General features: G+C 35.2%; 2 protein-coding genes across 7 annotated transcripts in view; one reads left to right on the top strand and one right to left on the bottom strand.

The window, feature by feature from the left end:
- The first annotated feature begins 3103 nt into the window (after positions 1-3103).
- Positions 3104-26892, top strand: part of LOC129948605 (alpha-tubulin N-acetyltransferase 1) — a 50959-nt gene continuing 27170 nt past the window's right edge. The window contains exon 1 of one of the 6 annotated variants that reach the window (XM_056059751.1): positions 3104-3658. The gene's annotated coding sequence lies outside the window, so the exon portion shown is untranslated. Of the gene's footprint in view, positions 3659-24206; positions 24352-24424; positions 24447-24625; positions 24756-26892 lie in introns of those variants that run through there. The other 5 variants (XM_056059755.1, XM_056059756.1, XM_056059752.1 and 2 more) reach the window with 5 other exon arrangements.
- On the bottom strand, positions 11971-13399 carry LOC129948607 (phosphoserine phosphatase). Its single transcript, XM_056059757.1, has one exon. It carries the CDS (start codon positions 13021-13023, stop codon positions 12187-12189), a length of 837 nt encoding a protein of 278 aa, XP_055915732.1. The 5' UTR covers positions 13024-13399; the 3' UTR covers positions 11971-12186.

The raw sequence follows: 26892 nt of genomic DNA, 5'->3' as shown, positions 1-26892 counted from the left end.
TTGTAGACGTATATATATATGTATATACATATAAAATTTGATCTCAAACGATCTTTCTTTTAAGGTTCATATATGTATATCCTATCTCGATAAGACAAAATTAGCGCTGATGAATTTTTCTTAACAAAAAAAAAAACTATTAAAAAAAACTGATTTATAACATCTTCGTCTTATTCAAAACCTACTTACGTTTTGAGATTCTCGAACTAGGTTCCTTGAGCGGTCGGTTGGTGGTACCTTCTTCAATTCCTTCTGGGCTTCCTAATTCAAGGGTGGATAATTTTGAAAAGAATGTACTTGCCGACGGCTTTTACTCAAGAACCCTAGCTCTACCAATCTCAATAATACTACCTAACCAAGATTTTCCAGCCTTTGTCTCGTTTCACACCCACTAGATTACGCATTATTACATTAATGTTATAATCACGAAATTAATCTTTTTATGTGGGTGTGATTTACGCACTTGTTGCAAACGTCTTCGGATGCGAACCGGATTCATAAATGTCTTGACACCGATCGCATCCTAATTGTTTCACGCAACTGAGGTGAGTTTCTCCACCTTCGCAACATTCCCTCTACCCATTTTCAAATTATGGGAACTTGCTGAGTTGTGGCTGACATCAATTTGTGATTCGGATGTCAGCCTTCTTGCCAGAAGGAGAATCGGTTATCATTCAGCTTAACCCTGTAGAGGGGCAGCGAGATAGAATTGCTGTAACATTTCATAATATAAACAACTGCAGTAGCAGTTGAGTCGTCGTCGTCGGTCTTGTCCTAGTTGGTGGTATTTTTTTGTTTGGTTTGTTTACTTTTAATTTGAATTTCTTTTCTTTATACATATGTAATTCATTTTTTTTGTATTTTAATTGTGAAAACACAGCCCATTCGGTTACAAACCCTGATGTGTAGAAGCTGTGGTTTCAACAAGACATGAAGCATGTCAAACAGCTTGTGTGACAATTGATTTATTAAAGTGAAAGTTTTGTTACCACATACTTTCACGTTACCGACCCATGAGCCTTCAAGATCTTGATGCGAAATCGATAGTCATCGAAAATAGGACCACCAGAACATAGAGAATATATTATAATAAATCTAATATATAAAATTCTCCTGTCACAGTGTTAGTTGCCATATTCCTCCGAAACGGCTTAACCAATTTCAATGAAATTTTGCATATACATTCGGTAGGTTTGAGAATAGGTTTTTATCTATTTTATATATTCCTAAGTGAAATGGTTTAATTGCATCAACATCGTACACGGTGCAACGATCTTACGATAGTATTCAGTACTATGTACAATGAAGGATTGATTGCTATTGAGGATCTTTGCATTCTCATTCCCAACTTACCACCCAGTCATTCCGGTATGCATTCACCAAATCGAAATGCATCTGATTTAATAGACTCTGAGTTAAATTGTGAATAACAATACAATATTGTAGATGTGGAAGCGATTGTTGTTCGCAATGTCCCACTGATGAATGAAGAACAAAGAACCATTTATGACCATTTCATGCCCACAGTTTCGGCAGGACAAGGTGGATTCTTATTTTGGCTGCACTAGGTGGAACTGGCAAAAATTCGTTATTTCGCTAAATCTTGACAAAATACGATCAAATATTGGTATCGCATTGGCTGTTGCATCTTCTGAGATTGCGGCAACTTTATTGGATGGAGGAAGAACAGCTCATTCAGTATTTCAACTGCCACTATAAATATTCAAAATAACCCAGGCGCGGTGTGCAATATAAAAAAACAATCATCCATGACCACAATGCTCAAACAGTCTAAAATTATCATCTGGGATGAATGCACTTGGCATACAAACGCTTGAGGCATTGAACAGGACATTGAAAGGTATACAAAAAAACGACAGACTATTTGGCGGCACTCTGTTACTCTTTTCAGGTAATTCCAGACAAACACTTCCAGTTATTCTACGTTCAACGTACGCTTGTTGAGATCAACGCGTGCTTAAAATCATCGCCACTGTGGCGTCGTCATGTTAAAAAAATACAACTGAAAGTAAATATGCGTGTTCAATTGCTTCAAGATCCATCCGCTGAAACATTCTTAAAACAATTGTTAGATATAGGCGTCGGAAAAGTTACTGCAGATGAAACTGAACGCATAAAATTACCGGTCGATTTCTGCATGATTATTGATTCTCAAGATGTTCCCTTTCATGAGCGGCTGTCAGAAAGATCAATTTTAGCAGCAAAAATGTGTGGATGTCAACGAATTAAATCTCAAGATACAGCATTTGTTACCAGGAGACTTGGTGTAATTCAGATTTAGCAGGCATGCCACCGCATAATTTACAACTGTAGGTTAGATCACTGGTTATTTTGTTTTGTAATTTGAACTAACTACAGTTGTGCATCGGCACGCGATTAGTAATTAAAAGTAATGAAAAATGTTATTGAAGCCATAATTCTAAATGACAAATTCCGAGGTAAAAATATATTTTTGCTGTAAATCAATATTATACCCACAGATGTGCCAATTCAATTCAAACGCCTTCAATTTCCAATTAGATTGGCATTTCCAATGACTGTCAATAACTCTCAAGTCCAAACGATGTCTGTCTGTTTGGTGATTTTTTATATCAATATTTTTCACCATTTACAGTTCTCTTTATCTCTCCCACTTATATACTACATCCTTATACACTCACAATAAGTTATTTATTTCTAGCAAAATATTCTCTAGAAATTATTTATATTGCAAAACTAGGTTTGTCGGGTCAGCTAGTATATTAATAATAATACTACAATATAGGTTCTCTATGCTCCAAATTAGACTACGTCCCAGCCAGCAGTATAGTTCATAGGCCAAACATCGTATTTAAAATTTAGAACCAAAATATTATTTTTCGAATTGGGTAGATTCCATTTCGATTTAAAAAAATCATTTTTGTGTTATTCCGTTTAAAAATTATAATACAAAGCTCTAAAACACACCCTTTACATGCTTGCATATTACGCTTCACTACTGTGTGTATCAAGCTTAATACAATAATTGACAGCTCAGATTTTTTCGTCTTGCAGTTGGCAACAACTTTGCTCTTGCTATGCTACAGCGCAGACGTCAAATATTTTTCATTTTCTTTCTCCCTACTTCAGGTTCTTGTTTCTCAAAAAGCGACCGACCGACCGACCAAGCAAAGATTTGTAGATACAAAAATTGGTTAGTTCTTCTTGACAATTTTCCGACTCTTCGTCTTCAGCCGAATCGAACCTGAACCTGGTGGTTAGATATAATTCACATTTATTTTATTCCGGGCTTACCAAATGGTGAAGTGGTGACTAATCATTTACAAGACAATTTGTTATAAAGTGCATGCATTTCCTCTCTGATCTCGCTGTGTGTAAACAAACATTGATTCGATTTTGAATTTTGTTCTCCAAATTCCCCCGCATAGTGCATAGAACTTATCTGAAAATAACTATACATCATAAATCATTTGTACTTTTTCTTAAAATCGATATTTTCAGAAAATATAAGAAACAAAAATTATCGTGTTTTTGCTTTTGACTAAGTACGAATTCAAGAGAGTTTTTAAACAAAAATATAACCTTCACTGAAATTGATTGGTGCTTAATAATATTAATAAACAACAAATTCAATATCTAAGTCAACTTGAAGAAATAGGTAAGTTTTTCATAATATGTGCATTTTTTAATTCGAAAAATTAAGGGTTAAACTAACAAACCAATTACAACAGTTTAAACAATTAAAACCAGAAGGTGCCAAAAACACAATTTCAGAGCTCCCTGGTGATCTCATCGATTTATGATATCATAAAAAGTGAAATAAGTTGAGATTTTGTGTAGATGATAGCAATAAGGCAAGTAGTGGGTGTAGTTACTCCCAAACTATGAAGTATTGCAAAGTTAATAATGTTATTATGACAACCGCTCCTTAGTGCATTTCAATATTACCAAATTTAGCGATTCCCAATCAGTTCACTTCTATTGGAATTCTTATTTATTATGTGTTCGTATTAGAATTGCAAAAACCTATAGAAAATATTCAACAGATTTTTAAGGAAATCCCTTAAGAAATTTAAGATATCTGAAATATTGCTTCTCATGAAAAGTTGGCTAATAAGTTTTTTGATACATTCAGTTCAAACTGAGTCATTCAAGGCGTTTTTTTTGTATACTTATGCCAAATAAAATCAGATGCCAATATAGATACCTATTTTGCTGCATAGGACGTAACATGAATGTGAAATGTTTGAAGGTTCTGGGCCTGCCTGCATCTTGTTTTCATCCAAAAGTACATACATGTGTATATACATAACTATGTAGGTACACGCATAAGCAAACGATAAAAGTTTGTACCTATGTATGAATTATCATAGGAATGGGCTAAATCTTTATACTTGGGTCCTTTTTTCCGGTTTGTATCTACCCGGTATTAGGTAATCATGTCAAGAAGTCTTATACCTATGCACATAAACAAAATTGAAATAAAAGGATGTAGGGTTCGTTACACTGCTCATAATTCACGAAGGGTATAATATCTTTTTTATAAGTTTCTTCTCCGCTAGAATAATAAAATAATTACACATTTTATATTTATATATTTATATTTATTCTAAAGCATCGTACAAAAAAAATATAGAAAATTCATTTAAAAATAAATCGGGTTAAGTACCTCGCTATTTTCTACAATTTGTAGCAATTCTTCCCTAGCATAAATCACGGAAAGTACAGGAAATAATTGAAAAAAAGTTGCCGGTAGATTTTTTTTGTACCACCAAATCGTCTGTTCAAAAGTGAAACACAATCACTACCAAAATATAGAATTACAATTTTAAAGCAGATTAGATTTAAATATTTTTATAGAAAATAACGCATACAATTATCATTCAAAACGATTTACTTTGAATTGAAACTAATATTTTGAAATTATATTCTTTGAACTTAAATTGAGTTTTGCCTTTGGAAGGAATCCGAGACTTTACTGTGATATTATTCTATGTAAAAACTTCTCTTCTATTAACGACATACTGGGCGTATACGTACTTTTATTATTTTATTCATACCACATAAATATCCTTCCACCTTGTTTTGTGTTTCATAATCTTTTCATATTGAAATTTTCTTTATTAATTTAATATAAAAGAATCTTTAATGTAATATTACTTACTTACTTACTTAAGGTGGCGCTAAAGTCCTGTGTAAACTAGTGCCTCATCGAGGAAACTTCTCCATCTAGCTCGGTCCCTAGCAAGATCTCCAGTTTCGCGCTCGAAGTTAAGTGAGGTCACTTTCCACTTGTGCGCGCCACCTGATTCGCGGTCTTCCTCTACTGCGCTGTCCTGTGGGTGTGGATTCGAAAACTACGTGTCCCAGCCATCTAAGTCGTTGGACTTTTACCCTTCTGGCTAAGTCTACGTCGCTGTACAGCCCGTACAGCTCGTCATTCCATTTTCTTCTCCACTCCCCTTCGATACATACGTAACCGTAGATCACCCGAAGAATTTTTCTCTCGAACTAACCCAAGGTGCTTTCATCCGCTTTTGTCAGAGTCCATGCTTCTGCGCCGTATAGCAGGACGGGAATGATAAGGGTCTTATATACTGACACTTTGGTCCCTCAAGAGCGGACTTTATCCCTCAATTGCTTTCTTAGGCCAAAGAAACAGCGGTTAGCAAGAGTTATTCTGCGTTTGATCTCAGCGCTAGTGTTATTTTCTGCGTTTACAGCGGAGCCTAGGTAGACGAAGTCCTTGACTACCTCAAAGTAACGTCTGTCGATGGTGACGTTTTGACGAAGACTTCGGTGTTATAGGTCCTTTCTTGAAGACAGCATATACTATGTTTTCCCCTAATTAACCGTTAAACCCATTTTTGCCGCCTCTGCCTCAATACTCACAAAATCCCTATTGACATCACGCTGAGTTCTTCCGATTATGTCAATGTCATCAGCATATGCTTGTAATTTTACAGACTTTTGAAAGATAGTGCCTTTAGTGTTGACGTGTGAGCTCTGCACTATTCTTTCAAGCACGATGTTAAAAAATCGCATGACAGCGCATAACCTTGTCTAAAACCTTTTTTGACATTGAATGGTTCTGTTCCCTGTAGATGCTGTCATATGCGGCCTTGAAATCGATGAAAAGATGGTCGGTGTCGATTTGGTGTTCTTGTTTGTTTTTTCCAGGATCTGCCGTAATGTGAATATATGATCGAATGTGGACTTTCCTGGTTTAAAACCACACTGACAAGGACCTATCAGGTTGTTGACTATGGGCTTTAGACGTTCACATATTAAAGCAGAGATGATTTTATAGGCGATGTTAAGTAGACCAATTCCTCCATTGCTGGTGTGTGAAAAGATCGCACCAGCGACCACTTAACTAATTGCCGTCAAACAATTAAGAATACATTCAACCTGCTTCGATACTTGATACTCAGTTTCCCGTCCATATCTATCGCACAGTTAAGAGGGTCTCCTTTTTTCAGGATCGGGCAAACAATACTGAGGTTCCATTCATCGGGCATGGTTTCTTCCGACCATATCTTACAGATAAGTTGGTGCATGCTCCTAACCAACTTATTTCCAGCTGTTTTAAAGAGCTCGGCATTCAATTTCGTCGAACCGGAATTCGGTTGATGTTTTCACTTTCGTCTTTGCAGCCTTCGGTTCTAGGTTTATGTACCTGTGAATTTCGTTTCACCTGTTCATAAAACTATCGAATTTCATTCCTGCTTTAAAACCTCTCTTTTTCCTTCTGAGAAGTCGGTGTTCTTCTCGCCTCTTCTGCTCATAGAGCTCATGAGTAGCTCTCTACCTTTTATGCAGCCTATTGTTTGGTTGCATTTGCCATTTAATGTAATATTAAAACAACAAAAAGCAAAAGGCTTAAAAATTATTAATGAAATCTTTCCAGTTACTATGTTTTCATAAAAAAATGTTGAAAACGTAATGTACAAAAGTTCATTCTCAATTCTTTCCATATTAACTTAAGAATTCCTGCAATGGAAAAGTATACACCATACATACAAGGGAATTTTTATGCAATTCGAACATTTGATTTAAGACAATAACCACAGAAACTCCCTAATATGCCAACATTTCAATTCAAAATATTTCAAGCAATTGAGTTGAGTTCACTTTTCCATCATAGGTTATGCCAAAAATCATATTCACGTAATTTAACTGGCTCAAGTGTTTATGGGATTTAAGTATTCGAAAATCATGGTTTTTGAAAATACTCATCGAAGAACAACTTCCCAAGAGAAATGGCGAGAACCAATAGAAATAGTAAATCACTTCAAACACATAGGTATTTTGATAACTCGTAACCTTGATTTTCGCACACATGTAAAAGAAAAATGCACTGCAGCCAAAACGGCAATATATCTTATGTGGAGTAATTTCTTCTGTAACAAGTACATATATGCTAAATTTAGATTGTTTGATGCAACCATTAAAACATGCCTGTGCTATGCAAATCCAGTGGTGTTTGGCTATTAAAACTTAGAAGAGTTTCAAGTAATTCAATGCTTATTTTTCAAGCGGGTCTTTAAACTCGACTCAAATCAACACCTACATATGCAATCCATACTGAAACAAGTATTTTAAAAGAATCTGAAATCAAATTCTGATTCTGATTTCGACCTTAATAATACAGACCATACCAATTGGCAGGACTTATTCTACAGCTGTATAGCAAAAATAGATGTTTCCCTGTATTTGCAATGCCTGAGTAGAGGGCAACCGTAATGAAACCGAAAACGTATATCATTTTCTAGCTGTGTGTCCAATCTTACAAGAAGTCCGCAGACTTTGCTTCTCAAAGAGTTTCCTTACCCTTGAAGATACAAAGGATCTTTTAAATGGTTTGGTCAGGTTGGAACATTCTTTTCCTCTATGTGAATCATGCCTCAGGTTACCGTAACAGTTTCATCGTTTGAATTTTAAACTTATTTAAATGATGATTAAATAAAATGTAAGTCTAAGCATTGAATTTCCATAAATTTAAATCAAATTTTGTTCCGGACATTTTTAAAAAACCGTTTAATTCTGAGAAAAACCCTTTACAGAGAATATACTATGTATACAATATATAAGGCTGCTAAACTATAGACATTTAAGAAAAAAGTGATCAAACTGACCTTTTCAAAAAGTGTGAATGTTAAGTTAGTTTAATCTAGTTTTAGATGACTCCTTATTTCATTAGATAATTAATAACATTTTTTACATATTCAATTTAGATATATGTATAATAAAAAAACTTACTTAAACCTATATGGTTTGGCCTATGGCCGTCTACCAGACTGACATTTTTGATTTTAAATACAATATAATAGCAAAAAAAAATATCTAAATTTATATATTTGTATCTTAAAAATCTTGTTCATTATACAATTCCTATAACGAAGAGCTTCGACAGTATAATTGTATAGGGCATTCCATCCGACATTTCCGTTTAGTATGGCAATAAGCTCGGCTTCATTTAGGTTTTTTTTTCCAAAATATCTCACCCTGAACTCTTTCATGATCCGACAGATCGCAATAAAATGATGAATGTCTTCTCGTTTAGATTGCAAAGACTGCAAAGCTAAGGTAAATCTGGGCGATGAGGCATGAAGTTAAGTTTAAGAATAGTGCTAATTTTATTTAATGGCATGGTGTTAAGAAGGTATGTATTATTACCAAGGCAGAAGCTTAAACGTTTATAATAACATCTAAAAAGTGACAAACGGGCCTCAGATGCGTTTCTGTCGTACAATTTTTGGCCATATTTTTCATTCATTCATTTTGAGTTACCATCAGATTCATACTGCGGGTATCCGCCAAACTTTCCCATTCCGTCGGCATATGTCCTGCCGCCATAATTGAACACTTCAGTATGATTACGGGTATTCTTGCATCATTCATGTGTAAGACTGACATTGAAATGCATGCTAAGAGTTTCCAATATCATGGAAGGCAGCCCTGTTTCCAGATACAGCATGTAGTTGGGAGTATTTCTCGAAAGCCGGAAGATTCTTTTAATAAAGTATCGGAGAAACTTTTCGATTGCTTCAAAAGAACAGTAACCCCAAACCTGAGCTCCATACAATTAAATCGATGCAGCGGTGGAGCGGAAAAGTTTGTGTTTTGTACTATGGTCAATGCAGTCACTTTTGAAGCAGCGTTCCCACACACTTGAAATTGCACGTTTTGCCTCCGTTTGTTTCAGTTCTAGATGTTTTTTCATATTTAGATTCAAAGTAAATAGAATTCCCAGATATTTATACTCTCGAGCAATTTCGACTGCCTCGTTATTGAATGTCCACTTTTCGTTTCTTGTAGTCCTGCCGCCACCCGCTCTAAACACAATTCCGCCTGTGACCACATCTGTCATGTGGTTTATAAACAATATAAAGAGCAAAGCACTCAGTATACACCCTTGCTTGACCGATTTCCGTGCCAAACTCTACCGAGACAGACGCTCCATCCATTTGCTGTATTCATTGTGCACAAGGCTTTCAGAATGTTTATTGTTTTACTCGACAGTCCGTCCAATGGCATACAGCTTATAGAAAAGCGCTTCACAAACGATAGAGTCGAATGCTGCTCGAAAGTCAACAAAGAATACATATAGTTTTCTTTTTCTCCTGATATATGAATCGGCAATGTTGTACAGTGAGAATATGTGATCCGTTATGGAATAATTCTTCCTGAAACCTGGCTGATATTCAGAGAGTATACTTTTTACTCCTCACCCATTCGGACATTTTATTCTCAATAAGCCCAGCGAAGAGCTTTGCATTTGTATTTAAGAAAGAAATACCTCTATAATTTGATGCTTCATCATAGTTTCCTTTTTTGAAATGCGAACAAATTATTGATTTTCTTAAACTTTCGTAAACTATAGCATTTTCGAAAAGTCGGGTAAATTCTTTACTAAGCAGCAATAAAAATTCATCAGTTGCGAGCTTACAGTGCTCAAAAGGAATACGATCATCTCCTGGCGCCTTATTCAATTTAGCTTTCTCAACAACTTCTTTTAATTCATTTATTGAAAACGGTGCATCTAGAAAGTCATCTGTGATTAAAGGACTCCGAATAGTACCAATGGTGATCTTATCGTTGTGTCCAGAAGATTTTTGAAGTGATCGCTTAGATTTTGCGCTTGTAATCCTAGATTCATGATATTAGTGGTTCCATTTAAGGTTTTCACAGCCTTCCGAAATTCGGCAGAGCTACGGGTGCGATTGATAACCGATATTGTCTCTTGCTGAAAGGCAAATTTTTTTACTTACAAAAAGTGTGAATTGCCAAACATAATGGAGAGATTCAGACAACGTAAGGGCTTTATTCGTAGTCAATTTAGTTTATTGAACGTACATTTTACCGAAAACAACTAGTTTTTTTTACAAGTGTCATAAATCTCAAATTTAGAACTTTACTTCACAAACCTCTACTTTAAGTTCGTGGTACAAAAACTACCAAAAACATTATTGTGTACAAAACACTTCTTAGACGAGCTACAAGTCCATCACGATTTGTATTTATTTTGTATTGTAAGGAAATATTACTTACGTATTTCTTTTCGAAATTGACAAGGAACCCTTTTACAGAAAGCATTAAATAAAGTTGTACAGAAAATAAATAAATCGTAGAGTAATAAAAGTCAGCTTTCAGTTGAATGAAAAAATAAGATCAACTGTCATTTTGATAGAATCAGTCTTTACTTGATACTCGTAGTTAGAGAGATTGAAAAAAATAAGATCAACTGTCATTTTGATATAATCAGACCTTACTTGATAGTTAGGAAGTTTTTGCTTGACTAATTTTCCAGTCTACTTTCCATTAAAGTTGCCTCAATCAGAACCTAGAAACTTGCCTTACTTTCAAGTCCCTTATGTCATCTGAATCTGCCCAATGGATGTTTGAGGGCGTTTTGAAAAATAAACTAAATAAGTACATACAAATTCAGTATAAGTTTGCCTTACAACAATCATTTTCACAATTCAAGAAAACTAAACTGATCATTACTATAACTTTCATCTTGATATATATCTAGGCTTCTAATTTTATTCAAGCATAACTAATTAAATAATAAGGTCAAAAACTTAACAACTTTTCTTTGTCTAAGTTCATAGATTCTATTGCAGATATAAAATAAAAACAAAAAATACGAAGCTACTACATATAAAAACCAAAAAACATAATTTATGGTCTCATTTAAGTTGTTAAGCTTGAGAGAACTCATAGTTTGTTGTTTGAAAGAAAGTCAACGCTAATGGGACAACTAGAAATAAAAAAGAAAACATAATTTTTGTTATGTTTGCAGCCACTTTAGAAGGTTTTATTTCTACCAAAATTATAGAAAATTGCTTTTAAGAAAAATGAGAAAAAGAAATAAGAAGAGACTTCTTGCTGAAATCATATCTAAATAATCTCTTCATATCAATCTTGAGTTAGCTTCCTGGCAATAAAATATATAACGTAAAATATCACTGCCACCACCAAAGTACCGTGCTATCTTAATTAAGCGTGTTTATTCATACATTTAAAAAAAAAACAAGCATTTCAAAGCTTAAAACTGCACGTTTGCTTATACCATAAGTCGGAATAAATGGGGTTTGAATTAAAAATTGTTATTTTTGTATTGTTATTATTTTTCTATCGCTACTGTCAATTTTCACTTCTTTCACTACTCTTGCAAAAAATAAAATGTGACCTCATTCCCGGGGGTTAATTGAAATTTAAATTAAACTTGATTGATGTATGCTTTCTAAAGTTGTATTTTTTTTTCAAACTACGTACTCGTACATGGGTCTTGATAAAGCTTTGCAAACTTATATGATTTACATTATTTCATTTACCTTTGTTTTTTATCTATCCGAAATATTCATACTTGAACAACAATTTGTGTCTGCTGAACAATATTTTGTTGTTTAGAGCTTTTTTCTTTTAATTAACAATAAATTAACACAAAGTAAAACAGTAAAATATTCTTAAATGCAATAAATGTGCTTTATTCATTTTGATTACTTCATTCATAATGAAAACACTATATTTTCTTCTGTAATAAATTTTCTTAGACATAATACATTCATATTTACACTATTTTGTATACTGTTAGTAGCACTCATAAATCAACAATTAAATTAAATCTATTTTATACAAAACAAAAATCTACTAGGAATCGGTTGGATTATGGATTGATTACTCATCCTTAGCCCACAGCTGATCGAAATCAGTTACGAAATACTTTGCTCTGTTGAATACTTCAGTGCGCACAACGTTGCCTCCGAATCCAATAAAATAATCAGCTGGAGGAACAGCCTCTAGATCAGTCGCTCCGTCGCCAATCATAGTAATTATAGATGAAGCATCATTTTGTCGTTTTACTATCGCTACAGCTTCGCTTTTGCCACCGGATCTCGATGTTGGTTTTGTTGTATCGAAATCAGCATAGTCGCCATTTTCATTGAAACATAATTTATTGGCAAATACATTGCACATGGGTATGTTTAATTCAGTTGCCACAGGTTCAATAAGCGAATCAAATCCACCAGAGATCAAGAACACTTGTTTGCCCTCGGCCTTAAGGTAGCCAATGAATTGTTTTACACCTTTTGTCAGTTTACTAGGGCGAAGTTTTTTGAAATCTGCTACTTGACTTTGGCTTGGTCGTATGATGTTGAGTCTTACTTTTAGAGCGTCTTGAAATGTCATTGAACCTCCCATTGCCTCTTTGGTTACACGGGACACCTCGGTCCCTTTGCCACAGAAGTCAGCCAACTCGTCTATGCCTTCTTCTTGGATCACCGTTGAATCCACATCGAAGCACACTATATTTGATTGTTTTATAATTTTTGCAGCCATTTCTGGATTTTTCACTTTGTTTTTGTCACCGTCGTCGTTGTGATTAATCATAATAGGACAGGAATGTTTGCCTACGCCAAATGAATCGTTTGTCTTAGTAAGAAGTGCGACACCATTCATTGCAGCACAGCCGTTTGTGGTGTTTCTTGCTAAAGCAACTGGTGAACGATTCATTTTTTTTGTTTTATATATTTATTTTCAACTTGACAAAAGAAAATCACTGAAGGAAAATAATGAAAAACTCGTTTATACTTTTGAACGATGTATGATTTATTTTTAAAATGTATCACTAGGTATATTTTTGTTTAACGAATAACGATCCTCTTGAATCGAGTTCTGCTGAGAGACTGATTGAGTCGTTCGTTGGTTGGACGATTATGAGAAAAGTTGTTTTTTTATTTTAAGTGATCGATAATGGCCTGGTGACGTGTGATAAGGTGCCTGTTTTTTAAATTATGTATGAGGTTTAGGTTAGTTGGTTGTTCTTATTTATTTGTTATTTGTAGCTAAGATGTACACATGTTTTCTTTAGACCTTTGATCACTTTCTTTATCCAAATAGTAGGCACTAGTTATCTATGAAACAAAGAATTGTATTATGCAATAAAAAAGATTACTCGGAGTCGGAATCGAGCACTTGGAAACACAACTAGCAAAAGTTAAACTTATATTTTGTGAATACATACAATATAACTCTGACGAGAGTGATATGTGTTTATGTCCAGTGGCGGATCTATCTATCAGGAGAACAGGAGCCCCAATTATAGGCAATTTACAACGTTTTATAAAGTATCATACAAAATATCAAAATACTTTTCATTTGAGCACATTTGCACATTTATAAATATTTTGCTTCATATATTTTTTAAAAGAAGTACATGGAAATTGTTACAAAGTGTTCCTGGTAATAATCATAGAGGTTAGGTTAAAAATTTTTTTTTATTAAGAAAAGAATTTGAGACGAGACGAGAGTCCGGAATGTAGTTCAAGGGTAAATTATTGAGTTTTCTTGGAAATCCAACTAGTTAGTTAGTTTAGTTTTAATGACTTTTTATTCCAAATGTATAATAATAAAATAATACAATATTTTACAATATATTATAAACATTAAGTCTTTTGGTTTGGCAATAAGCCGTCTACCAGATTGACATTTTTGTATTGTTTAACATAGTTTAAAATAAGTTCAATTCAAAAAAATATTTAATTATTAATGTATGGTATTAAGTTCAAGTTCAAGTTTAGTTTTACTTGCAGTTTAAAGCTTACATTATTTACATATTTACATAATTTAAGAGTTTTAAAATTTTATTCTTTACATCTTTAATATCTTTGATAAATTTATGACAAAAAATTTTAACATTACAAAAGAAAATATAATTTTTAAGGGAAAACATTACAAGAAAAAAACCATTATGTAATACTTTAAAACTAAAATTGCACAAAAACCCAAATTTACTCATTTTCCGAGTAAGAACATCTTTAATAAAACTTTTCTTGTAGCTTATAAAGAACAAATTTAATTGGTCTGACATTTGCTCTATCGTGGAGCCTAATAGTCGACTAAAACCATGGCAAATTGAGCATTAATTTAAGGATTTTATTTTGGCTTACTTGAAGCTTTTTTATGTGTGATTCAGCACAGTCAAACCATACTGGGGCACCATAAGTTAACACCGGTTGAAAAACAGATTTGTAAATTAAGATTTTATTATGCATGCTTAGTTTAGATTTTCTATTAATGAATGGGTATAGAATTTTAACTAACAGATTGATTTTATGGATTGTAATAGATATATGTTTTTCAAAAGTAAGTTTCTTATCAAATGTGACAGCAAGGTTTTTACAATGTTCAATATCAACGGAGTTTATTTTAAGCACAGATTGTGGGAGAAAACTTTCCTTTCTACGTCGAGTAAACCACATAGCTTGACACTTTTCAGCATTAACTTTTATTAAAAGTTGTTTAAGAAATTTAAAAGTGTGTCAAGGGAAGTCTGTAAACTATTTATTGCTTCTTGAGGAAGAATACTTGAGGCAAAAAGGGCAGTGTCATCTGCAAACATAGCAACTTCAGTAATGTTTTGAAAATAAGGTAGGTCAGACATAAAAATATTGAAAAGAATCGGTCCAAGTACAGAGCCTTGTGGAACTCCGTAACAAATTTCTTGCATGGAAGACTTCGAAATTCCAGTGGACACAAGAAATTTTCTATTTTTTAAAAAGTTCCATATAATTTGTATAAGATAGCTAGAAAAATTAAACATAATTAGTTTGTAGATGAGTCCTTCATGTCATACCGTGTCGAAGGCTTTTTCGATATCTAGGAATACTACACCAGTTGAATGTTTTGAGTTAAGGCTATTTTGAACATACTGATTTATTCTTAAAATTTGATGATTAGTGGAGTGGCCAGCTCTGAAACCGGATTGCTCGATAGGGTATATATTAGCTTGTTCTACATGCTTTGAGAGGCGATTCTTTAAGACTTTTTTCGAAAATTTTACTGAAAGTGCCAGGCTTACTGATTGGGACCACTTTGGCTATTTTCCACTTTTCAGTAAAGTAACAGAGTTTAATACAGAAGTTGAACAAGAACGTAATGTAGGTAATACCTTTTTTAGGTAACGCTTTCAACATTTGATTACTGATGCCGTCAAGGCCAGGTGATTTCTTTATTTTTAATTCTTTTATTAAATTGTTGACTAAACTGTTGCTGTGTATTAATATATCTGCTTGGTTGATAATAAGACTATTTATTTCCGCTAATTTTTCCCTTACAAGATTTTCAGTTTGAAGATCACTTAATTGCGCTGAAATTTGATGATTTTGTGTAAAAGTTTCAGCCAAAATATTTGCTTTTACCTCCTGAGTTACAAATACATTACTCTGCATTCGGAGGGGAGGAATATTTGAGCCTTTTTTCTTAATTTTTTTTGTAACTTTCTAAAAAATGTACATATTTTCAAAAATCAACTTCTCTGACTCGTTTTCTATAATTTAGAGCACTTGTAGTGTATCTATATAGACTTATTCAGCCACAGTCACCATTCAAAGCTGCCAAGAGATCCTCCTGATTTTTTCAATATGTTCTCAAATTTTCTTCTAAGAATAGTAGCTTCAGGACAATTTTGGTCAGGCGTTCTTCTTCCATTTGCATGACTTTAACTATATAACCAAAATGTATCCTTAATGTTTCCAATAGAAGACAACCTGTTTTCAGATGGATCATATAGCTTGGGGTGTTATTAGGTAGCCTAAAGATGCTTTTTATGCAGTAACGTTGCAACTTTTCCACATATTCAAATACTTGTGCTGCTGCATGTAGAAGAATAGTCTGGGCAGTCGCTCGGTAAATTTTTTATTTGAGTTATGCGTTAAAAATTTACTTTGGATGCAGGTACTCCAGACCGAATTAATGGCTCGTTTTGCTTCTTCTAATTTAATTTTAAGATGTTTTTCCACATTGAGATTAGACGTTATCAGAAAACCAAGGTACTTATACTCTCTAACAACTTCAATGGGGTCTGTTTGATAAGTCCATCTTTCGTTTTTCTAGAATCGCCCTCATCTGTTTCTAAATACAAGAATTTTCGTCTTTTCTAAATTCACAGATAAATTCCAAGTGTGGCAGTATTTTTTGGAGTCTGTTGATTTTAAGCTGCATACTATTTATTGTATCGGTGAGAAAAACAATATCGTCAGCATACATAAGGCCCGGTATTAATACCCTATTGATTTCCACCCCGCCTCCGATATAATCTGTTATGTCATTATTAAACAAGATGAATAATAACGTGCCCAAAATGCAGCCTTGTTTTACATCCATCGTAGTTGCAAATTCTTCCGACAAAAAGTTTCCATCCCACGCCTAATACGACGAAATTGTTTTGGAGGGGAATGGAACTGGCCACAAAAAGGAAAGGAGCAATTGTTTTGATATCGTTGTGCTGAGTCGTAGCACCCGTGTTATTAAAAAAAAGCTCCTTTAAGAATTATGAATTTTAGTATTCTATTTTTTGTTTAGATGTATAATGGTTCTAGTCTTCATTGACATTTTATTGTCCAATTGTGTTGAAGGTATTGGATCCAATCCCGAGGGATAGTGGGGTAGAGTAAGACCGCGACTTAGGTGGCTCATGCATATGGGAGAGAACCTTAACCAACTTAGGGGGCGAAACTGGAGACAGCTAGCTAGGGACCGGGCTTGCTGGAGACGCACGTTGTTTGATGCCCAAGTCCGCCCCGGATTGTAGCGCCACCTTAAGTGCGTAAGTTGTGTCGACTTGCTCTGCCAATGAATGTAAAGTCCGGCACTGTTTATGATAAACTTATACATTTATTTGGTATATGTGTGAGTGATTGTTTTTATTTGGTGTGAAGCTTTGAATTCACGTGCGATTCGCAATCTGAAGGCAAAAACAAAGGGAAAAATACGATCATGCCTTCTCCGGTCTTCTATTCTAATCAGTTTGTAACAATTCAAGAACCGCAATCTCGATGAATAGCCTCTCTTTTTTTTTATTGAAACAAACAATTTAAAATACAATGGGACTTTCCTATGAGTGACATAAAAAACAAAATGTTTATGGATAAATAAATAAATTGTTGTTGTTTAATGTTTTTTTTTTTTTAATTTAATTTTGTTGTTGACGAGCCTTACGTATCTATTTACTTAAAAACCATGTGACTTTTGTTTTGGTATATTTAGGCAGTACCTTCTTGTTTGTACCTATGGATCTAAAGAACATAATTGAGTGTTGAAAAACTTGTTTTCAAAAAAGACGGTACTAAAATAAAATCGGGATTAGTTATTTTTGGTATTTCTGATTATTATCTTTTCAACGATAAGATATTTTCTCTCTGTTGTGAAATTATAAATTCTCAAAATTTGAGGTTTTGGAACAGTCGACTTGTTTGTTTGTCAGGTAAAATTTTCCAGTATCGTCATTTATTTATAGGGTGCCTCGTAAATTTGAAAGAGGGTTTGGAATTTTTGTTGTCTTGCTTCTCTTCAAAGTGATCATGGTAGGTAGAAAACAGAAGTTGAGTGGAAAATTTTTAAGACATTGTATTGTTTTTTGTTCTTCTTTATTTTCAACTGTTTTTTTGTTTTATATGTATCTACATGTACATAGGTCGCATGCAACCTGCGACCCTAAAAAAAAAACAATTTGACCTTAGAAACGTTTGATTAGTTCAATTAAAAATACAAAATAAACCTAGTTGAAAATTAAAATTTTTAATTGTGTAGACTGAAGAGAACTATTGAAAAACAAAGCAGATTCTTTTAGTTGGACATCTTCTTTAAGTATTCAAATCTTAAAGGTAACATATTTAAGGTATACATTTTATTAAAATTTCTGTATTTTGTAATTTTTTCTAAGAGGTAGAAAAATACTGGACTTATTTTTTAGTATGGCTTGATGAAACTTGAAGGTAAGGCAAGTTTCCAGTATTCGTTTCTCTATTGAAAAATTAGTCGAGAAAAATCAAGTCTATTTACATCAAAATGTCAGCTGATCATGTTTTTTATACAAGTGAAGGCTGAACTTCATAACTCTGTGCACAATTTACTTAACGTTTTATGTTAGAGGGTTCCTTTCCATATTGAAAAATAAATAAGGACTTTTTCTTTATAATACAAAACAAATCTTATGCTGGCCTTGTAGCCTGTGCGGGGAGTTTTCTTTTGTAGATAATAATATTGTTGGTACTTTCTGTAACTAAGTCTATATACCTCAGCCATGGAGAGAAGTAAAGGTAGTTTTCATTTTTAAAGCGGGCAAATGTTCGCATATCAACCCTAAAGATCTGAGACCTATTAGCCTATATTTTTAATATACATATATGATTAAAAATCATGAAAATAAAATTTTTATTTTTAAAATCATTTAATGAAAATAAAAATAAAAATAAACCAGCATAGGTGTTCTTATATGCGTTTCGCCCCGATGCAATGGTTGGGCTCATCAGAAGATGACCATTACACCTTGTCTCGACGCATATTATCTCGAATAAATCGAGATTCCATATAATATGAGCTACATAGAGCTACTGTGAATTATATGGTTGCTACAAGTCTTCACAGAAGGTAAATTGTAGCTTATTAGCCTATCATCATTCATTCTCAAAACTCTCGAACGATTGATTGATATCCATGTACGTAATAGCATTTATAAGAGACTATCGATGTCTCAGCATGCCTATGCCTACTGCAAAGGGAAATCGGTAGAAACAGCCTTGCCCACTCTGGTAAGAATTATCGAATACTCCCTAGAGCAAAAGGAATATACTATGGTGGCCTTCCTGGATATTGAAGGCGCTTTCAACAACGTTGACACGTCCGCTATCACTTTTGCTATGACAACCCTAAACGTTGAATACTCAGTCTGTGAGTTGATTAATCTAATGCTAAAAAGCAGGATCATCAACTCTAAGATGGGGGATTTTTGTACGAAAAGGTTTGTCGGTAGAGGCACTCCGCAAGGTGGTGTTCTGTCCCCTTTCCTGTTTAACATAGTGGTTAACGAACTACTAATATCCCTTGAGAGGGAAGGCTACAGAGTGGTTGCGTATGCCGATGATGTTGCTAACGCCGTCACAGGAGAACATCCTAATACACTGAGAGACCTCCTCCAAAACGCACTCAATATGCTCTCTAGATGGGCTGATCACTGCGGACTTAGTACTAATCTTTATACGGAAATACCAGACCCCAGTAATTATACCTCCTTCAATAAAAGGTGTACCACTAATTTTTACCAATGAAGCCAAATATATTGTTCTGATATTGGACAAAAAATTAAGTTGGAAACCTAATATTCAGGAAAGAGTTAAAAAGCTACAGCAGCTCTTTTCCTTTACAAGGAAGCAAATGGGGTTTTCAACCTCGCATAACCTATTGGCTATACACATCGGTCATCCGACCAATACTTATGTACGGGGTTGCAGTATGGTGGACTGCACTGGAGAAAGTCACATAATACGACAAACTCAGCAGATTCCAACGCACTGCATGTCTCTTCATAAGCGGGCCATTGAGAACCACACCCTCAGCAGCGTTAGACACTCTCCTCCATCTTACACCCCACGACATCTTCAGTAAACAAGTGGCAGCGAGTACAGCGATAAGACTCGACGTCTCATCTCAATGGACCAAGAACAATGCGGGGCACTCCATCATTTGGAACCTCTTACGTTCTATACCAAAGTATATAGACTACACTATTCCAAAACCCCAATTTGGAAAAAAATTTCCAGGTATCCATTCCATCCAGAGATGAATGGGAAGAGAAAAAACTCCTGGATAACAAAAGTATTCATTTTTATACAGATGGTTCCAAGACAAATGAGGGAGTTGGTAGTGGTGTGTACTCAGAAAAGTTTAATCTAAGCATCTCATTCCGCCTCCCTGATCATTGTAGCGTCTTCCAAGCGGAAATTTTAGCGATCAAAGAGGTCCTCTCCTGGTTAAGAGAAAACGTGATATCAACTTCTGATATCCGCATCTTCTCTGACAGTTAGGCTGATTTTAAAACTCTTGACGGTGTCTCAACCAAATCTCAAACAGCCCTCGATTGTCGATTGTCTCTTATGGAGATGACGCAGCAATTTAACATTCACCTCTGTTGGGTGCCGGGCCACAGAGACATCACAGGAAATTGTAGAGCCGATGAACTCGCTAAAAATGGAACCGTCATACCTATTTCACCTGAAAGGGAGAAGAAAGGTATACCGATAGCTACATGTAAACTTCTGCTAAAAGAAACAGCTTTTGCGATAGCAAACTCTAGGTGGCACAATTTACCAACTTGCGAAGCCACAAAACTCATATGGCCTTCCATGGACCTAAACCACTCTAAAGAATTGTTATTTCAAAGCAGACTTCATATTACCTCCCTAATAGGTGTCCTTACGGGACACTGTCTTATAGGCAGACACGCAATACGACTTGGTGTAGCCTCAAATGACTTCTGCAGGTGCTGTAGGGACGTGGAAGAAGAGGAAACAATCTCCCACCTTCTCTGCACTTGCCCTGCTCTTTCACTTAGACGCAAACTTCATCTGGGAGACTTCTCTTTTCATAATCCCAGTGAACTAGCTAAAAAGGATATCAAATATCCCCTTCGCTTTATAAAAAGCTCAAAATAGTTCGACTAGTGGTAACTCTCTAGTTTCATGTGGTATCACAATGGGCCTTTTGTTTTCGACTAAGTGTGTGGATTATGAATTCGCAGCCACTTTAACCTAACCTAACCTTGAAGAGAAATGTTTGACTGTTAACAGTCGAATTGTTTGTTCCTGAACACCAATTATTTTTAATAAATATGATTTAAAATCATGAAAATAAAATTTTTATTTTTAGAATCAGGAAATGAAAATAAAAATAAAAATAAACCAGCATAGGTGTTCTTATATGCGCTTCGCCCCGATGTAATGGTTGGGCTCATCAGAAGACCTAACCTAACCTTCTGTAACTAAAACATAGTCAAGTTTATGACATCTGGAAAAATTAACTAGCTGTCTTGGTATTATTTAGCTTTCAAAGAATGCAGTTGACAGCAAAATAAGTCCCTTATGTTTTCGGAACCTGTCCAATATTGAGCAGGGATTTCATTTGCATTCAATTTCATTCTTTGAACGTGAATTTTGACCAAGGCAACTAGTTACACAAAGCTCTACTTTAAATTTATAGTACAAAAACTACCAACAAAATTATTGTCTACAAAATACTCCTCAGGCAAGCTAAAGGGTGATTTTTTTGAGGTTAGGATTTTCATGCATTAGTATTTGACAGATCACGCGGGATTTCAGACATGGTGTCAAAGAGAAAGATGCTCAGTATGCTTTGACATTTCATCATGAATAGACTTACTAACGAGTAACGCTTGCAAATCATTGAATTTTATTACCAAAATCAGTGTTCGGTTCGAAATGTGTTTCGCGCTTTACGTCCGATTTATAGTCTACATAATCGACCAAGTGAGCAAACAATTAATGCGATTGTGACCAAGTTTCGCACTCAGTTTACTTTATTGGACATTAAACCAACCACACGAATGCGTACAGTGCGTACAGAAGAGAATATTGCGTCTGTTTCTGAGAGTGTTGCTGAAGACCGTGAAATATCGATTCGTCGCCGTTCGCAGCAATTGGGTTTGTGTTATTCGACCACATGGAAGATTTTACGCAAAGATCTTGGTGTAAAACCGTATAAAATACAGCTCGTGCAAGAACTGAAGCCGAACGATCTGCCACAACGTCGAATTTTCAGTGAATGGGCCTTAGAAAAGTTGGCAGAAAATCCGCTTTTTATCGAAAAATTTTGTTCAGCGATGAGGCTCATTTCTGGTTGAATGGCTACGTAAATAAGCAAAATTGCCGCATTTGGAGTGAAGAGCAACCAGAAGCCGTTCAAGAACTGCCCATGCATCCCGAAAAATGCACTATTTGGTGTGGTTTGTACGCTGGTGGAATCATTGGATCGTATTTTTTCAAAGATGCTGTTGGACGCAACGTTACGGTGAATGGCGATCGCTATCGTTCAATGCTAACAAACTTTTTGTTGCCAAAATGGAAGAACTGAACTTGGTTGACATGTGGTTTCAACAAGATGGCACTACATGCCACACAGCTCGCGATTCTATGGCCATTTTGAGGGAAAACTTCGGAGAACAATTCATATCAAGGAATGGACCGGTAAGTTGGCCACCAAGATCATGCGATTTGACACCTTTAGACTATTTTTTGTGGGGCTACGTCAAGTCTTAAATCTACACAAATAAGCCAGCAACTATTCCAGCTTTGGAAGACAACATTTCCGAAGAAATTCGGGATATTCCGGCCGAAATGCTCGAAAAAGTTACCCAAAATTGGACTTTCCGAATGGACCACCTAAGACGCAGCCGCGGTCAACATTTAAATTAAATTATTAACGTTTCAAATAAAGAATCGATGAGATTTTGCAAATTTTATGCGTTTTTTTTTTTAAAAGTTCTCAAGCTCTTAAAAAATCACCGTTTACAAGTCACGATTTGTTTTTTATTTTCCAAATTGACAAGGAACCCTTTTACACAAAACATTAAATGAAGTGGTGCAAAAAATTAAGAAATCATAGTGTAATAAAGTTCAGCTTTCAATTGAATAAAAAGACATGGTCCACTGTCATTTTGACAGAAGTAGACTTGATAGTTAGGGAGATTTTTCTTGACTAACTTTTTCCAGTCAACTTTTCAATAAAGTTGCCTTAATGGGAAGCAATTTTTCGATGCTAGAAACTCTTTCCTTACTTTCAAGTCCCTTATATCGTCTGAACCCGCCCATTGTAACACTTCAAATGACAACTAAGTTTGACTGAAGTCAAATGCCAGCGCTACCCTCTTAAAGCAACGAATGCTTAAATGTGTTCTGTGCATTGCACATGCAAATTATTATTTTTCCAGAACTCTCCAAAGTTAAATATACTTTAATATGGTTTTAATATGTATAATCACGTTTCGTAAGGGACTCAAGCTGGTTCCATTGATCTTAGGAGGAAGCCTCAAGATTCATGTGGTATCACAATGGGCCATTAAACTGGTCTAAGTGTGTCCGTTTCCATCTTGGACAGCCACTATAACCTAACCTAACCTATGGTTTTAATATTATATCGTAGATGTTCCAAACAAAAAGTTAAACTATCACATTAGCGATAGCGGCGCAGGGCGTATGCCTATCATCTTATTGTTAGGAATGACCATTTTGGTGGTTTCGTTTAGGTAGGTACTCACTTATCAAACCTATGTTGTTATTAAATTTATTAATTGATTTATTTTTTCTTTCAGTTGACAACAAATTTAACTAATCTTCTGATTCTTCAATCATTTGTGGTCTCACAGCAGTTTAATAAAAGTATAATTTTATGGCCTCGCTGACTTCAACTTCCTCGGTGTTGCCGTTATAATAAGATTGTCATTTCACTATGCCACCGACCACTATACAAAATCTGTTGGAGTAAAAACTTCGAATGATTGTTTCTTTATAATTGGTGTGGTATTTTACCATAAAAGTACGTACATATATTCGTACTTAGAACCTACGTACAATCTTGAAAGTGATGGGTGGTATTTTAATAATAAACACCTTTAAAATGTATGTGGGAACTAATCGAGCAGGTGCTGTTGCCTTTCAGGTTTCAGGGTCGCTTAGTTTGTTTTGGAAAGAATAAATATTCTTTTGCCAATTTATTAAATATGATTAATGTATGAGTAAATATTTATATGTATGTATATGGAAAACAACAAACATGTTTTTATTATTGTAAAAAGACTTATCGACGTTTTCAAGCCGCGATATAAAATTTGTTGTCATCTTTATTATTCAGATTGTATTTTTCGCTTTATTAAAACCTACGAACCAACGTCATTTTTAGTAAACGTGCTACGTTCCTATATTTATTTATTATTCAGTTCAGAAAAAGAAACAAAGCTTTATTTGGTATTGATTAAAGCTTGCTACCAGGGGGGTATGTTTTATTTTTGTTATTTTTTTTGTTGTACTATCTATCAGTTCTGTTGACGCCTGACATCTCAATCTGTCGGAAATCTTGGTATGAATTGCGTAAGCCAATGATTTAAAATAATAGTGATAAAAGTGACTGAGGGGATCCTCTGCCTTTCATTCAGTAGGGTGAATTCATGCTGTTTCGAAATACAAATAATAATTAGGAATTCATTTTTCAAAAGTAGCATTATTATGTTCATACAAAGAGACAGCTATAGATAAAAAAAAAAGTGATTCTCACTTAGAAAAGTTTAAATTAAGTGTTGCTAAAATTTTCCAGTCATTATAAACGTTATGGTCTAACGTTATGTTTCTAAGATGATGAAAAAGTTCGAAAAGTTGCAAGAATTCAGAAATAATTTAAATGTAATGTTTTATAATAATGACATTTTTTGTTAAACTTTCACTTACTCTATAAACATTTGACATTTAACATGTTAAATTAAGAATTCAGGAAAAAATAAAATACTCTACTTAAAAAAAAAAACTTGAAAGCAAAAGTGATTACGAATACTATAAATAGTGCATATGAATAAATACCAAATTTAATTTTTTTCTATTCCAACTAATTTAGAGAATAATTTATAATATTAATGAAGCCGAAACCTGGTTTTGTTAAGCTTTAGTTTTGTTCGATTTTAAAAATATTGTTTATATTTACATTTTGTGGTTTAAATATGAAATGATTTTCAGAATATAAGCATACGAATCAATTTTGTTTCTTACTTACTTACTTACTTACGGTGGCGCTACAGTCCTGTGTGAACTAGGGCCTCACCCAACAAACTTCTCCGCCTATCTCGGTCCCTAGCTAGATGTCTCCAGTTTCGCACTCCAAGTTGGGTGAGGTCATTTTCCACTTGTGCGCGCCACTTGTGCGCGCCACCTGATCCGCGGCCTTCCTCTACTGCGCTGTCCTGTGGGTGCGGATTCGAAGACTTTCCGGGCAATGCGCTCTACGTGACCCAGCCATCTCAGTCGTTGGACTTTTACCTTTCTGGCTAAGTCTACGTCGCTGTACAGCCCGTACAGCTCGTCGTTCCATCTTCTCCTCCACTCCGCTTCGATGGATACGGGACCGTACATCACACGAAGAACTTTTCTCTCGAAGCGACCCAAGGTGCTTTAATCCACTTTTGTCATGGTCCATGCTTCTGCACCGTATAGCAGGAAAGGGATGATAAGGGTCTTTTATAGCAACACTTTGGTCCCTCGGAGAGGACTTAAACACTCAATTGCTTTCTTAGTCCAAAGAAACAGCGGTTAGCAAGAGTTATTCTGCGTTTGATCTCAGCGCTGGTGTTGTTTTCTGCGTTTACAGCGGAGCCTAGGTAGACGAAGTCCTTGACTACCTCAAAGTTACGTCTGTCGATTGTGACGTTTTGACCAAGACGTCGGTGTTGTATGTCCTTTCTAGACGACAGCATGTTCTTTGTTTTGCCCTCATTAACCGTTAAACGCCTCTGCCTCAATACTCACAAAAGTCCCATTGACATCACGCTGAGTTATTCCGATTATGTCAATGTCATCAGCATATGGCAGTAATTGGACGGACTTTTGAAAGATAGTGCCTCTAGTGTTGACGTATGAGCTCTGCACTATTCTTTCAAGCACGATGTTAAAAAAATCACATGACACCGCATCACCTTGTCTAAAACCTTTTTTGACATCGAAAGGTTCTTTAAGTTGTTTCCAACCTTTATGGAGCAGCGTGAATTCTCCATGGTCATCCTGCACAAACGGACGAGTTTGGTACAGCTCGTCCCTGTTTATGCTGTCATATGCGGCCTTGAAATCGATGAAAAGATGGTCGGTGTCGATTTGGTTTTCTTGGGTTTTTTCCAGGATCTGCCGTAATGTGAATATATGATCGAATGTGGACTTTCCTGGTTTAAAACCACACTGACAAGGACCTATCAGGTTGTTGACGATGGGTTTTAGACGTTCACATATTACGGCAGAGAAGATTTTATAGGCGATGTTAAGTAGACTGATTCCTCTATAGTTGGTGCAGTTTAGAGGGTCTCCTTTTTTCATGATCGGGCAAACAATACTGAGGTTCCATTCATCGGGCATGCTTTCTTCCAACCATATCTTACAGATAAGTTGGTGCATGCTCCTAACCAACTTATCTCCAGCTGCTTTAAAGACTTCAACTTATACAATGCAATCTTTACTTCGTCTAAGTCGGGAGGACGGGATTTTTGGCTTTCGTCGTCTATGTTGAATAGATCATGCTGTTTGACAGTGGAATTCGGTTCACCGTCACCGTTATACAGTCTGCAGAAGTGGTCCTTCCATATCCTCAGCATTGACTGCGGTTCCACTATGATGTTTCTACTTTCGTCTTTGCGGCCTTCGGTTCTAGGTTTATGTACCTGTGAATTTTGTTTCACCTGTTCATAAAACTTGTGTTTCACCTGTTCATAAAACGGTGTTCCTCCTGCCTCTTCTGCTCATAGAGCTCATGAGCATCTCTCGTCCTTTTATGCAGCGTCGCTTT

Source organism: Eupeodes corollae, chromosome 2 (genome assembly GCF_945859685.1).
Source record: "Eupeodes corollae chromosome 2, idEupCoro1.1, whole genome shotgun sequence".
NCBI classification, from domain to species: Eukaryota; Metazoa; Arthropoda; class Insecta; order Diptera; family Syrphidae; genus Eupeodes; species Eupeodes corollae.
This window is presented reverse-complemented; position numbering and strand designations above follow the sequence as displayed.